Source organism: Eschscholzia californica, unplaced genomic scaffold (assembly GCF_041429995.1).
Source record: "Eschscholzia californica isolate CP2 unplaced genomic scaffold, dmEscCali1.0.p SCAF_1, whole genome shotgun sequence".
Taxonomy (NCBI): domain Eukaryota; kingdom Viridiplantae; phylum Streptophyta; class Magnoliopsida; order Ranunculales; family Papaveraceae; genus Eschscholzia; species Eschscholzia californica.
The window spans coordinates 81,175,500-81,190,964 of NW_028238198.1; the positions used below are offsets into that span (position 1 = coordinate 81,175,500).

The 15,465-nt window shown below is 35.7% G+C and overlaps 3 protein-coding genes across 3 annotated transcripts; 1 reads left to right on the forward strand and 2 right to left on the reverse strand.

Moving 5' to 3' along the window:
* Positions 1-407: 407 nt before the first annotated feature.
* LOC147569816 (uncharacterized) lies at positions 408-1,339 on the reverse strand. The gene is made up of 2 exons (XM_086656336.1): positions 1,025-1,339; positions 408-927 (listed from the first exon to the last, which is right to left on the reverse strand). Exons 1-2 carry the CDS (start codon positions 1,264-1,266, stop codon positions 723-725), a joined length of 447 nt encoding a protein of 148 aa, XP_086512462.1. The 5' UTR covers positions 1,267-1,339; the 3' UTR covers positions 408-722.
* Positions 1,340-9,428: 8,089 nt separating this feature from the next.
* LOC147569817 (uncharacterized) lies at positions 9,429-9,981 on the forward strand. Its single transcript, XM_086656339.1, has one exon. It carries the CDS (start codon positions 9,447-9,449, stop codon positions 9,825-9,827), a length of 381 nt encoding a protein of 126 aa, XP_086512465.1. The 5' UTR covers positions 9,429-9,446; the 3' UTR covers positions 9,828-9,981.
* Positions 9,982-10,195: 214 nt separating this feature from the next.
* LOC147569818 (mitochondrial carnitine/acylcarnitine carrier-like protein) lies at positions 10,196-13,178 on the reverse strand. Its single transcript, XM_086656338.1, has 4 exons — positions 12,947-13,178; positions 12,713-12,764; positions 11,216-11,607; positions 10,196-10,862 (listed from the first exon to the last, which is right to left on the reverse strand). The coding sequence occupies exons 3-4, from the start codon at positions 11,605-11,607 to the stop codon at positions 10,361-10,363; spliced, it is 894 nt and encodes a 297-aa protein (XP_086512464.1). The 5' UTR covers positions 12,713-12,764; positions 12,947-13,178; the 3' UTR covers positions 10,196-10,360.
* Positions 13,179-15,465: the final 2,287 nt, after the last annotated feature.

The following is a 15,465-nucleotide window of genomic DNA, read 5'->3' on the forward strand; positions in this document are numbered from 1 at the left end:
AAACTTGTAAATGTTTAGACAGAAGCACTTAGAATACGCAATTCATCATGAATTTAGATGAACACTACAATTATATATTTGACCTTGAATTCATCATGAATTTAGACGAACACTACAATTATATATTTTTGAAGACGTGATAAAGATCTCAGGGACATGCTACGTGTGCCTAAATTATGTCAAATAAATTGTTTTCCGAGAGACGATTCCAACACCTTATCTTGTAGACAGTTATACTAAAAGGTGGTAGACTTAAAATGTAAGCTATTACTGGCCCCAAATAAGATATGTGGGCTTACGGTCTTACAATACTGCCAATGAAATATGTAAATTTGGCAACAAAATATTATAGTATTTCTTTTTGACTTGGAGGAAACAAACAAATGAACTATACTTCTCATAAAAAAAAAAAAAAAAACAAATGAACTATAAGAAGAAATCCTTCTACATCATGAGTGCTACGAATTAAAATTAAACAAAGGTGGGCATATTACCTAATTTCGTCTTAATCGATAGAGACTTCTAACAGTAATGATGATATTGAACACAAGCAAGACCTAAATTTAAACCAAGGTAGATTGATACATCAAACGGAAAAACCTAATTTCCAACATAACTTTATAAAACATGTAAATTACTTTTGGGAAGGAAGCAGCATATCAATCAACATTTTTAGGCATAGGGGGGGAGGGACTAGAAAATAAGCTAGCGTTTGGTTTTAATTATAGGTCTTTGTCGGTTGATGATGATGACTTTATTTTATTCCCTGAAACAGTTTTCTTGATTACTTTCTCAGCTGTTTTATGAATAACATCTCCAGCAACTTTTGCTGTTTTCTCAGCTGTTTCTTTTGTTCCTTCAAAGCTCTTACTAATTGCCTCTTTCACCTTTCCTCCTGATGATTCCGAACCTTCTTTTTTTATTGGCCTATATACCCAAAAAAATATACTATATATTAATTAAAGAATTATTGATTCAAATTAATTTATCAAAATTAAATTGGAAAAAAAAAAAAAGAACTTACTGAGAATCAGGTGGTCTGAGATTCATCCAAGCATATTTAAACCAAGATGTAATAGTAATCCATGGAGCAACAGGTGGTAAAATACCTATAGCTCTTTCAGCAGCATTAGGGTTTTGTTTCTTTGAATTAGTCGATTGTTTATCTTCTCTTCCATTAATATCTTCTGAGGATGATGATATAACAAGAGGAGATAGAAGAAGTAGAGAGAGAAAGAGGATTTGGGATGTTTTGAATTTATCCATGTTTCTTTATTTCTGTGTATTTTCTTTTCTTGATTGTAAACCCTGATGGGATCAGGTGGTGTGGTTGGTTAGATTTGTGAATTGAATGGTTTTGTAGGAATTGGGGGATACGTGGTTACTAAAATCAAGGTCCGTCTGACACGTAACTTAACACTTGTTGGGTTTGTGGAGTGGACTCGCATTTGAAACTTTACCTAGCTTTTCTTTCTCGCCGTTGACACGTACTTCACGTGGGTGAATATTACATATCCTATAAAGCTATACGATCTTTTGAACATGATCAAGTGACTAACCGACTACCCAACCTTTTTTTTTTTGGTCGCCGCTTTGGGGAATAATGAAAATTCTCCGGGGAATAAATACTAAAGGAGCATATTTACATTTTAGACCGAAAATTTACAAAGTTGTATCTTCCCCCTTAATCTTCATCTTCCACTAAGTTCATCTTCTTCTTCTTCTCTCTGAAAACCCTAATCCAAAAAACCTAATAGTAGTACTACAAATTAGAATCACGAATAAATCAAGAGAAGAAGATTGAGGAATTTAAAGACCAACGGGGTTCTTCTTCCATCAAATTCGTGTTGGAATGGATACTAAATCATTGTCAATCAACTCACCCAATGTTGATATAACATTACTTTGTAGGTTTCAAACTAATTGGAATTTTGAAGGTGTATGAATATTACTTCTAAAACTCAATTTGTAACCCTAATCCCTCAATCTTCTTCTCTTGATTTATTAAGAATTTTGATTTGTAGTACTATTATTGAGTTTCTTGGATTAGGGTTTTTAGAGAGAAGAAGAAGAAGATAAACTTAATGGAAGATGAAGATGAAGATGAAGATTAGGGGGCAAGATACAACTTTGTAAATTTTTTGGTTAAAAGTAAATATGCTCCCTTAGACTTTATTCCCCGGAGAATTTTCGTTATTCCCCAAAGCCGTGGCCTTTTTCTTTTGAACGGTCGGCGTGCATCAAATCTTTGTATAGACCTCTACTGTGGAAGACTAAATCTCGTACCGCTCCACTCAATCTCTGTTAACCACGAATAAAAAAAAGAAAATTGATTCGTTTTATTGAAGAAAAAAATAAGGAGATGAAGCATGAATCTACAGGTGCAAACAATGTTCCCCAAAAAACACCCCAAATATAACATGTTAGTTATGTTATCTAAATCGGCTAGTCCGACATTACTATGTTAGCTATTTTATTCTCTAAAAAACTTTTAAAAGAATAAAATATTAAAGGGTGGAAAATTAAAAATGTTCCCCCAAACACACTTTCTAAATTATGCCGTCTGTATAATCAATGACTGGTAAAATTCGTCGGAATCTCATCTTCTCTTTCTCTACTCTTTCTCTTCTTTATCTCTAGCGAAGGGGAGGTACCCTTCGTCGGATCTCGTGTGGTATGAAACCATGCTCGCCTAGTCTGGTTTCCAGACGAAACTAGATCTGGTTTCGTTTTGAAGCCAGGGCTCCACCAAAGGGGCTCATCCACTTCGCCAGAGATAGAGATAGAAGAGAGAAAGGGAGGATGAAAAAAAAGATAAGATGAGAGAGGAAGAATTGTTACCAAAGATGGTGGAGGTGTCGTCAGAATTTCTGGTGGAGGTCGTTGAAGTTGATGGTAGTAGTGCGAAAGGAAGAAGAGGGAAGAAGCCGAGAAGTATAAGGGTTTAGGTGTTTAGAGGAAACAAAAAGTTTCAAACTTTTTTCTTTCCATCAAAACTTTGCATCCTGAAATTTAATATTATTTCCCGGTAACACCGGTCTAATTTAATTTAGGGTCCATGGGTATATAGACCAAAATAATGTTAAAAAAGGTTTATGATCCAATCTTCTCAAAATATGGATATTTAGTCCTTTTACATTATGTACATAAAAACCCTCACTTTCTAAACACAGAACCGTCAATGTCCCACGCTCAAATTTCGCTCATTTTGGAAAGATAGATTTGGGCGTGATTTGGGGGATTTATTAGCAAAAAATGGATTGAAACAAATCATAATTTCTCTCTCCTCTAAACAGATTTGGAAATCAAATTTTCTCTTTCCTATTATCCGAATCAATCGAAAACCAAAATACTAACCAAAACAAAACGCCATCACCACGGATATTTCCAAATCAATTTTCTCTATCTTCTTTACAGATTTGGAAACCAAATCAATTTTCTCTATCTTACTATGTAATTTTTTTTCGATTCAAATCAATTAATTTTCTATCACTTAACTTTCAGATTTGGAAAGAGTATATTTTCTGGGATCAATTTAGCGTGATTTGGGGGGTTAATATACAAAACAGATATATCACTTTCTCTCACTTAACTTTCGGATTTGGAAATAGTATATTTTTATGGGAACATTAAAGCAGCATTTGTTTTCGTTTTTACTCATACATAAATACACATCGAATACAAATTATGAAACAAATACGTAAATTATGTGTTATTTATGACGAGGAAACCATCATTTGGCATGTATACAACGTAATTTATCAAATGTATGTGAGCCTTGTTCAATAAATTACACATAATTTCTTTTACATTACACATCGTTTACATTCTGTTACTAAAAAAACGTACAAAATCTTCTCTGGTTCAAAAATGGTGCGCATCCATGTACTCTCCATTTGTAGTCTGAGCAGGACAAACAACAGTTACACTATGTTGTCGAAGAGCATATCCAAATGCTTTAGCACCACAAGGAAACAACTGACCAACTTCAGTAAATATTTTATCCGAGCCATCAAGTTTTAGTTACGTTGACTTACTTTGATTTGATGATTCTGTTTGAAATTTCATCTGTTATATCAAGTCTACACACATAAATACACATACATTAAAAAAAATTATATATATTGTATTATAAACTACATGTACAGTTCCGTAAATTATGTATAATGTTTGTTAAATTTTGACAATATTTGAAGGTTTTGAGTAGTTTGGTAAGCTTAATAAGGCTACTGTTTTGTGTGAAAAGTACGCGTGATGGTAAATAAATAATACATAATTTATGCGCACTTATACGATGTTTTAGAATTTATTATAAATTATATATAATGTATAACAAATTACGCGTATTTTACATAGTCTTATAAAAACATGGTTCGGAAGATGTTTGCGTAATGTACTAGAAAGTATGAAATTTTACTGTAACTTACCTATATTGTATATTCTGTTATGATAAAGGTAAGAAATGACACCTGGTTCATAAAATTGTACGAAACCAAAGATCTGAGGTGAAGAAATATCAGAAAATCAAGAAGCTTAAACTTAAATCTAATGAAAAATGGTATAATAATCGGATGAAACAAAACATAATCGATTTGAAGAAATCAGTAAAGAAGGACTAAACATCAAGATCATAAAAGTTATGAATATCTTAGAGAGAAAATATAAACATCAAATCGAGTATGTTAATGAAAATAGTAATTAAAGTTAAACAGATTCAAACAAGATTTTTGTCAAAATCTGATGTTTTTAGAGAGAGAATATGATTCTTTAACCTGAGAAACAATATTAGATCTTATCAATGGTTTGAACAAAGAGTTTCACAGATTAAAACCTGATAAACAATTAAGATTTTTAGACTGCTGCTGTAATGAAGATGAAACAATGGAGGTTTGTACTGCTGCTAGTGAGTTTAATGGAGGTTTATTGGAGCTTTCGTTTTTAGAGAGAGAAAGTTTCCAGATTTCAGTTACGGAAGATATTGAAGATAGTGGTTACTTTGAATTTAAACGTGATTGGAGAGAGAATGTGGAGATAAAAATGGGAAAAAATATTTTAGATTTTAGAATGTAAATCAGATTTTATATATAAAAAAGGTTAGTATAGGTATTATAAATTAATATGTAATCTAGGGATTTGTGTTTTCTCTCTAGATTAGAGCAACTGGACTAGATATCCATTTATATTATTTTTCTGGTTTTGAAATCCTTTATAGGATTAGAGAGGACTATATCTACTATTAGGATCCGTTTTTTGGACTATAAGCCCAAAAATTCTTTAATTTATATTACACTGTATAGTAATTTCATTTAATGAATATAATGATTTCATGATAATTTCCTAAGAAGTTATAAAATTACATTTCAAAGAATGGTGATGAGAAATGCTATGTTAACCATTAGAAACTGTCCGATCAGCAAAGAGAGTTTGCGTCAACTGCGTTAATTCTATGTAGAGTTTGCGACAACCGCGTCAATTAAATGTAACCTGTAATGAATTCATAAAATGTTTTGTACAACTCAACATACAAATGAGGTGTTTTCTTCTGTTCTTTTAAAGGATGAATGATGTCATATGTAGTTTTATCAAAGTACAAAGCTTATAAAAAAATTCGTTTGATATGGCACTCAATTTCAAAACAAATTACAATTTAGAGTTTTTATTTAGAAGAGTTTTGTGCTATAATGTTCTTTCTTATCACTTTCCCAGACACGGAACCAGAATTTTTGTTTGGGAGAAGCCGAACCATTCTAGTCGTAAACAAATTTGAAAAATTAATATAACAATTTCATTTAAAATTACCACTTAAAAATATCTATTAAGTCATAAAGATTAAACACTAATAAAAAAAAATTACATGGGAATACAAAATCGAAATGGAAAACACCGCTCTTTCAAATCTCTAAAATCATCTATGATGGTTTCTGTGCTAAACTTGTGAGCAATTTTCTTTATATACAAAATCAAAGAATCTGAGAGAAAATTATCATCCTTTTGTTGCGTAGCCTTGTTTTAATTATGTGCATAGATGATAAAGATCGTTCTACTGTTGCACTAGAGACAAAAAGAGTTAGTACAAGCCCAATTAGAAGATGAAAGTCGTTCTGCTTCGTCACATTTTTTCTCTTAAAAAGTTGATCAATTGTAGGAGATTTCTTAAACTATAAACTACCAAATATTATACAAATGTTACACATAAAATAAACTAACTTTTTCTGGTGTCACTTTTGAATCATAGTTAATAATTTGATTACTCCCGCTAGCCATTTGAATCCTTATACCTCATTAAGACAATTCTTTTAACATAGTTGATGGAGAGAGACATATAAAGGGAGAGGGAGATAGATACAGGGAGAGGGAGAAGAAGAACATAAAACGTATTTACATGTTACAATAAAAATAAGGGTTATTTCCCTAATGGCCCCCAACTTTGTGACCAGCTTCCCGCTTGGCCCCCTACTTTACGAGTACCCATATGACCCCCTTCCGTTATAACACCGTTACTCTCTCTCTTCCAATTTTTTTCACTCTCCTCGAGCATGTTTTCTCTCTCTGCCACCTCGTTAAAACTAGCCACATCATCGTCTTCACCGGCAGGGTCGCCGACCGGCCAAATTTCCGGCCGGCGACCTTCAAACTTTTTTTTTCTCTCTCTCTAAAAAAAAAATTTAAAAATCTCTCTCCTCTCTCTCTCTAAACTCCGGCGAAGGAAAACCTTCGCCGGAGCTAGGTCTGTTCATCACGGACAGACCCAGATCTGGGCCGGAAATTTGGCGGTCGCCGACCGAAAATTTGGCCGGTCGGCGACCTCTGCCGGAGAAGGTGATGAGGTGGCGTAACAGATGATGTGGCGTGACTTGGCAGAGAGAGAAAACATGATGAAGGAGAGAGAGTGACGGTGTTATAACGGAAGGGGGCCACATCATCGTCTTCACCGGCAGGGTCGCCGACCGGCCAAATTTCCGGCCGGCGACCTTCAAACTTTTTTTTTCTCTCTCTCTAAAAAAAAAATTTAAAAATCTCTCTCCTCTCTCTCTCTAAACTCCGGCGAAGGAAAACCTTCGCCGGAGCTAGGTCTGTTCATCACGGACAGACCCAGATCTGGGCCGGAAATTTGGCGGTCGCCGACCGAAAATTTGGCCGGTCGGCGACCTCTGCCGGAGAAGGTGATGAGGTGGCGTAACAGATGATGTGGCGTGACTTGGCAGAGAGAGAAAACATGATGAAGGAGAGAGAGTGACGGTGTTATAACGGAAGGGGGCCATATGGGTATTTTTCGTAAAGTGGGGGGCCAGGCAGGAAGCTGGTCACAAAGTTGGGGGCCATTTAGAAAATAACCCAAAAATTTAATTGTAAAGTATGGACTTTTTTTTTGTTGAACTTGATATTTAAATGAATATATTTTTTTGATTGGCAAACAACGTTCTTGTTTTAAGAATATGTCTATAATTAACGGGTGCCTAAAGAAGCACAAAAGCTACAATGAACCTTTCTTTTTTGTTGAAGGAAGCTACAATGAACTTCAGAAATTAAAAATATTCGAACAACTCAAAAATGTTAGATATAACAAAAAAAAAGAAAAGGTAAAGGGAATTTGGTTGTTATAATCAGAAAGGCAAATGGCGAGTTTATGGCAACGATCTTCAAATTACTGCTAATACGAGTGAAATTGGCACTCTAAAATCTCTAATGGAATACAAGCAAAACCTAAATCTTTAAATTGCATTGCTAAAAAGTGAAAACCTAATACTAGCAAAAGTAAATGCAGTACTCATGGTAGGGGTGGGAATCGGGCGGGTATGGGCACCCGCGGGTAATTCTGAGTCGGACTCGGGCGGGTCGGGTAAGTTTCTCCTCTGCCCACTCGGGTTCTCGGGCGGATTCGGGCGGGCTTTTCTGAAATCTCCTATGATCAAAGCCCGCCCATGCCCACTAAAGCATCGGGCAAGTCGGGCTTCGGGCAAATCGGGCATCGGGTTTCTTTATCTGATATTTTTTTACCAAATCAGGAAACTCTAGTAATTTGATATTGTTCAAATAAGCTTCTCTAAACAAATTGATACCAAATCTTTACAAAACTTATAAATCAAGAATGAAAGAAATACTCAGATTCCGTAACATAAGAAATCAACAACTGATATAGATCTATATATGCAAACATGAGACTTGGTTGTCTTCCACTTTTTTTCTTGTCTTTGTATGTTTCATTAGTTCTTCTTTGTTCTTCCTTCACATCAAAATAATCTTAAAATTTGACCACTACATAGAGGTGGAAGATGATCCCAATAACTTATTTAATAGAGAAGAAGGTTGGCACAAGAAGGTCTAGTAAATAAGAGAGAAACGGCTAGAGAGACAACGTAGATTCTTTTTCTCTCTCTATGCTACCGAATTTCTCAGATTCAATGTGGTAAATTATTAGGGTTGTTTCAATGTGTTGTTTATATATCTTGGGAGAAACCTTAAATCTACTTTGGGCTTTATAGTGAAGTATAATCGACACTCAAAGTGATTGGCATATATAGGCACCCGTCGGGTGAGCATATCGGGCTCGGGTATGGGCGGGGTGGCGGGCAGAGCTTTTCACCCGAGCCCGCCCACGAAAAATCATCGGGCTGGGCGGGTAGTACCCATCTTCGGGCGCGGGCGTCCATGGACATTATCGGGCGCGGGTAAACGTGACGGGTATCGGGCTTTCGGGTAGAATTCCCACCCCTAGACTCATGGTGTGAAAACCTAATACTAGCAAAACTTAACTCATAGACAGACTCATAGTTTTCATGATAGAGAAAGGAGGTGGGACAAAGTATAGTCGGCATTCTAATTGGACTTTCCTCCTCCTTTTAGACCTAACTTCCAAGAAATTCAGCCCAACGGCTCTTTCTCCACCCAATAAAAGTCAAATAAATAAAATCAGATACCGAGTAAACTATCTATAGCTATCTTCTAAAATAATAAATAAAATTATAAGAAATAGCCACTCAATTTCTTTTATTTCTTGTTACAGTTGTTTCTCACTTAATCACTATGGCCGATCTTCTATAATTAGAACTTGGAAGAGACGTATAATACTTGTCACAAGACCATGAACCATGAAACATTAGAATATTTCAACCCAAAAAAAAATGAACTACTAGAATAGCCTTTTGTCATTTTCTTGTAATATTGCTTATGAAAATGAAATACCCCATTATAGAAGGAACGGAGAAGGAACAAACACTTATCTTATAAATGCACATCAAGTAGACCGTTTGGTTGGCCATTTCTACTACGACCTATTCTCCTTATCTTTTATCATTTTCAATCCCCAACCTAATTTCCAACTTTAGAAGAAAACCAATAAAGCATGGAAACAAACCCACTATAGATTTCCAACTCCTATTCAAATTAAAACTCTTGAAATCATATCTTCACTCTAAATCATCTCCCTCTCTATCTACATATAACATATGGATTGTTTGGTACTACCCATAGGGATTTTGCTAAGGCGTTCTTCGTGTTCTAAGTTCGGATATCGGAATTTGAATGAAGAAAATGAGCTCTTGGATTCAGAAAGACCAGTAACTGTGGTGGTTGGAAAGGAAAGGAAAGAATTTCAAGTGGAACCATATGTGTTGGATGAATATCCATTTAAGATTTTGATACAAATGATGAGAAAGAAAAACAGGGGAAACAGAGTAGAAAAAGGAAATGAAATGAAAGGAGTGATTTTTATTGATGTTGATTCAATTTTATTTGAACATATGCTATGGTTGATGTTCAATGATTCTTCTTCTCTTCATCAGCTCAATCTCGTAGAAATTATAGAGTTCTATTCTCAAGATGGATAATTTGAATTAGGTAAATTCTCTCTATGTAAAAAATGTTCCCTAAAAATTGTCATCCTCTAAAAAATAGTTTGTGTTTTGTACAAGAAAAATGTTCACAATAGAATGCTTCTTAACAATGTATTATACAGCAATATGAAATCTTTTACATCGAAAATGGTCTATTCGTCCAAGGCCCAGGACAGGATCGGCATACTCTACCTTACTAGCTATACTCGTTTTTGAAGCTTCGCAGTTAAGACCTTTCAGATGCCCTGGACAGGATCGGCATACTTTACCTTGGTCTAAACTATACTTATTTTTGTGGCTTCGCAATTAAGACCTTTCCGCTGAAAAATGTTAAGTTCACTAAAAATGAGAGAAGAAGCTAGTATTAGAAACTCCGTTTTATTTTTATTCTTTGAAGTTGAAACTTGAACATTAAGTTCCCAATAAAAGTATTTGAAGGATTTAAGAGAGGAAAGAGTGCATCAAATGTGGTAAATACTTCACTAAATTCATCTCAGTGAAAGTAAACAAAAGAATCATAAAGGAATTTAACCCAAACTAGATCTTGTCACTTCATATGCCAAGAAACATGCAGCATTTGCAGGAACACTTCTAGCCATGGCAGGTCCAAATCCTTTATAAAGACCTTTTATTCCTTCCGATGCCGTTATCTTCTTGAAAGCATCAATTGAACCTTTATATTTCGGGTTCTTGTAATCATCTACCTGAATTACACTCTTTACTACGTCGGTTGGATATATGGGGAGCCAAAACGCAGCTCCCGCTATCCCTCCAGCAACAATCAAAGAGCCCCTGCCCAGTTTTGAGGTGTCCTGGCCTCCAGCGAGGAACTGTTTCATGGCTTCATAAACACCAAACATAGCAGCATTTCCAGGGACTTCACGAGCTAATGTGGGCACCAAGCCTTTAAAAAGACCTCGAGCACCACCTTCTGATCTGAGGACGTGCCTAGCAACATCCATCGGGCCTCCATACTTTGGAGTTCCAGCAGTCAAGCTCGGATCAGCCAACGCACTCTGGGCTTGCAACCTGTACACATTTTACGCAAACGTACCCAAACATGAAAATGTGTAAATTAGGATTCTTATTTCCGAGAAACAAAAACTCATCATAAGAACTAAACCAGCTTAGATTCATGATTTTGTTTCCTTTTTCTTGTATAACTTATAACATTTTCCGGAGTAAGAATTGTTTTGAACAAGTACAAAAGAAAACATTGTTAGAGCAGGATATGTTTATCTAGATTCAGTGTTATTTGAGTACCAGAACCGAAACCACAGATGAGTTATTTACCAATTTGTGGGTATTGTTATAATAGAACAAGAACCAAACTTTACCGAACAAGAAATGTAAATGAAAGAAAAATCAAAGTACTAATTGACCTGCACTTAATCAGCTCAGTGGGACACGCTAGAAAGGAAACGGCAACACCGGCCCCAGCACCACAAACGACCTGTTGGTTAATAGTAAGTGGAGCACCGGGTTCTGACCTCAACAATGTCTCCAGTTGACCTCTTACTGTAAAGAGAAGAGCATTAAAAGCTGCCACAGTGGCAAGTGGGGCTCCCATGCCTTTGTACAGGCCAGTTGGGCCTTCTGCCGTAATAGTCTTCTTAACAGCATCGATTGCACCTGAATACTTGGGGACTTGGCCTGGGAGAGGAGTCGGTTGGCTTTGGAGCTTAACCTTTATGGTGTCAAAGGGATGTCCACATATCAACTGTGCTGCTCCTCCAACAGTTCCAGCTGTTAAGTCCTTGGCGACGTCCCCCATCTACAACATTCAAACATAAAGAGAAAGTGATACTAAATAGAAATAAACATTTCGTACTACTTACAGATAACCTTCACGTTAAGCATAAATAACTCAGCGAGTTGAATCAAATAAATTATAACTTGGATAAAGTTGAGATTATCTTTAGGTGGAAGCACAAATGCACAATAGCTGATCATAATCAGATGAAATTGCATTTTATAGAATAAATGTGAAAAGATATAGAATGACTTCCTAGAAGGAAAATAAGAAAGTTAACATTAAGGGATTTCCATAATAGGTTATTCATATCAACATGTTGAGAGTAACAAACTTCAAGGATGTAATCGGCATCGTTTAGACAATATTCTACACAAACTGATGCATCCGGGCGTGGTAGAATAAGCTTTCAGGCCACAATCAAGTCTACCATAGGACATGTGTAGACCGAAGAGGCCTGATGACTAGTCGACAACACCCAAGAACAAGCTTTTACAAAATTGATAATGCTGATTGCCGAAGAACCTTATGTGCACTCTATTGTTTCTCAACTTAGTTGTATACACCAAATTATCTCTTAAGTCCCCTATTTATTGGCCTAAACATTTATCAAGAAGAGGTGTAATGTACTAATGTCTATTCCAGATAGTACTAACCGAACAAATGTTTATTTAAACCTTTGTATCGTGATCATTATATTAGAGGTGTATCACTCCGTATGAAAACGAACAACAACAATTACGAAATAAGACTCGGGCTAGTAGACAAATCAGTACTCAACAAACACAATGGTTGAAGGTCAACATTTATGTTTAAACCTAATTTAGTTACAAATTAGTAAGAGCCATTTAGTGCACGTGTATCATGTCGCGCATTCTATTATTCCATGATTGTTTCCATTAGGTTTGTCGGTATTAAACTCAAAACCGATTGACAGTGAGTGTCAGAAGCCTATGTATTATATACTTGCTTGTGTTACTTTGCTTAGTCAGATGCTAAGACTATATCTTCACAGTTTCAAGTTTCAACCAGTCAGCTCATGTAGGTTATACTAACCCAACCTAACAACCCTAGACCAATTGTTAAAATAAATTAACAAATCAATGTAAAATAGGGAAACCTTTACCAGAGAAGAAATGAAGGAGCAGCCTGGTATGCAAGAAGCCCACAACTCCAATCTGACAAACAATACCCAAAAACCAATACAAAATGAATGTTAATTACAGATAGATAACCCAAAAGTTAACCCACTATTTTCTTTTCTTTTTTTCTCCAAGATTTGGGAAATTTTGATGAGTTTCCATTAGTGTTTCTCAATAAGGTGGTGGCTGCAAATATAATGAGAGAAACTGAAACTTACCCAGATTTTTGAAACACAAAAAAAAAAGCCAAGGGAAAGAGGAAACGAAGATGTGATTAAGATGGTGGAAAAGGAAGAATATGAATATGGTTTTCAAGCGAGGAAATCAACTACTCCTAAATCTCGCAGACAGAGAGAGAGAGAAGAGGGACAAATTAGGAAATTATGATTTATTTTTTATGGCAAAACAACAAAACAAGCAGTCAATTGGAGCAGATTCAGTGGAAGTAGGTTGGTTGGTGATGTTCTACCAAAATAAGATGGTGAGTGCCTCTAGCTGGCCCCACTTTTTTTTTGAGAAATCGACTATGATCTGTGTTAGTCAGGAGACTATCAGAGTAAACATACTCTTGGACGGTTCTATCTCGGAGGTTCGAGTCCGATCCACTCGAATTTTGTAAATTTGAAAGATCCGGTTACTACTTGCGGAATCACTCTAAACCACTCGAAATCAATCTAATATTGATGATATACACTTTTCAAAAACAAGATTGAACAATAATATCATTAAAAGAAAACAAATTATTTTATAGTTGGATTCTAGTTAGAAATAGAGATCTTTTGAAGTCTTTCTTCAGTCTCTTTCTTGAATGAACGAACAATGTAACGGTTGTTATGAAGTTTGAAAAAAATCGAAATGAAAACAAAAGAAGAAGCAATCAAAGAATGCTCGCGGCGGTCACTGACAAAACATGTTGAAAAGTGATGCGTCTATAGAATGGCGGGCTTAAATAAAAAAAAAAAGTGGCCTTGTATAGGCACCTTAATTGGTTTCCCATCACCATGCTACGAAAATTAAAAAAGTATTGGGTGTGTCCTTGTGAATCACCCATGGCCCCAACATTAGTTAATACATATGCAGCTAAGAGTAGTATACATTAGACAAAAGGAAAAAGAGTGCTAGTAAAATGCACAAGCTCATACAAGACCATAAGTAGATTAGGAGATTAGGATATCTAACCCTATCTTTCTTGCCCTTAGACTCTTTCCTCCCCATAAGGCCATAAGTATCTTCCTCTCTTAGTCCATCTTCTCTTTGTGTCTGTTCTCTGGTCGGCCAATCGAATTCTCTCTGCCTATGGTGTGCATTCGCCTTCTATTTTTTTTTTCTAAAAAGAATAGTTGCAAGGAGGTCACTCTTGTAAGTAAAAATTTGATTTTTGGTATACTGCCCTTGGCTTCGCTATTGTTGGGCCTGCTGAAGTGTGGATCACATAAGACACACAACAATCAGAGATCTCTATTTGGGAAATTTTACTTGCACTCACTATTTTTACCATGTTACATTCCATAAACTTTGACTAGATCAAATTACTTTTTTTTTTTTTTTTTGAAGCCACGGGAATCGATTTCCATTCATAAGTGATACAATCACAATGTTTACATGGATGAAATTGTTATTTCTCTCTTCCAACTTCATGAGAGTTGCATACCTTTAAGTGCAAAGTACCTCGTGAATAAGAAAGAAATTGGACTAGACTCTGACGAAAAAGAAAGAAAAAGATGAAAGGATCCTAAAGATCACGAATAAAAGGACCCTAAAGGTCAACAAAACATAAAATAATACAGAATAAAGAAAAAATAATTTAAATCTGCGTCACATTCGCCGGCAAACCGCCATTGTCGCCGGAAACCGTCGCCGGAAAACCGTCGTCATCACCGGAAAACCGTCACCACCATAGAAAAAAACCGCCATCATCAACTCTTGAATAGTTGGATTTCACTACCTACCATGGTTCATAATCTTGTCTTTTCTACTCGCATGGTTCATAATCTTCTTTTTCATCTTCTTAATCAACGTCTTTGTTAGACAGCAGAAACTCACAACAAAATAATTAAAACAACCAAGAATAATAGAAAAATGAAGTAGTTACATTCATTTTCATTTAATCAAGAGAGGTAGAATAGTTGTTCTCTGTGTACAAAAGTAACTAGATGGAAGAATAAATTTGTTGCGAGAGTGAAAGAGATCATTTTGGTAGTTATAATGGTTATGGGTAGTAGTGATTTTGGGGGAAATTGCAGAGAGGATCATGCTCTTCAATGAAAGATGAGCGACAAACAGAGGAAGTAAAGGTTCTTCTTCTTCTTACTTTCTCTCTCTAAAGAAATGGAAGATGAGAGAATAAGGATTGAAGATATAATATGTACATATAAAAGAGGAAACTCCGGCGAAGGGAGACCCTTCACCGGAAAACTCTTCCTATTTGATCAAGGTAAAGAGAGAAACAGAGCAGAGAGAGAGGAGGCAGTTACTGTAGAGAGAAACTAAACTTCTCTGTTTTTGGAACAGAGTATAGATAGCCCAATTAGATTTTAGATCAAATTACTTTCAACAAGTCAAAGTGTCACTAACACTTACAGTTCGGACTCAATCTCTGTTGGATGAAGAATGTGGGCCAGAGACCGTTGTCAGAAAAAATTCTCCTCCTCTCTCCACCACCACCTAGTGCTACACCATCATCACTCACACACTAGGGCTTTTTCTATCTCTCTATTTATTGTTCTTTCTCTCTACA

Excerpts from the sequence above, each read along its gene's own strand:
- LOC147569818 (XM_086656338.1), bottom strand. The coding sequence starts at position 11,607 with ATGGGGGACGTCGCCAAGGACTTAACAGCTGGAACTGTTGGAGGAGCA. Across the intron at positions 10,863-11,215 it reads ACTGAGCTGATTAAGTGCAG|GTTGCAAGCCCAGAGTGCGT; the intron begins GTCAATTAGTAC and ends AAATGTGTACAG.
- LOC147569817 (XM_086656339.1), top strand. The coding sequence starts at position 9,447 with ATGGATTGTTTGGTACTACCCATAGGGATTTTGCTAAGGCGTTCTTCG.
- LOC147569816 (XM_086656336.1), bottom strand. The coding sequence starts at position 1,266 with ATGGATAAATTCAAAACATCCCAAATCCTCTTTCTCTCTCTACTTCTT. Across the intron at positions 928-1,024 it reads CTCAGACCACCTGATTCTCA|GCCAATAAAAAAAGAAGGTT; the intron begins GTAAGTTCTTTT and ends TTGGGTATATAG.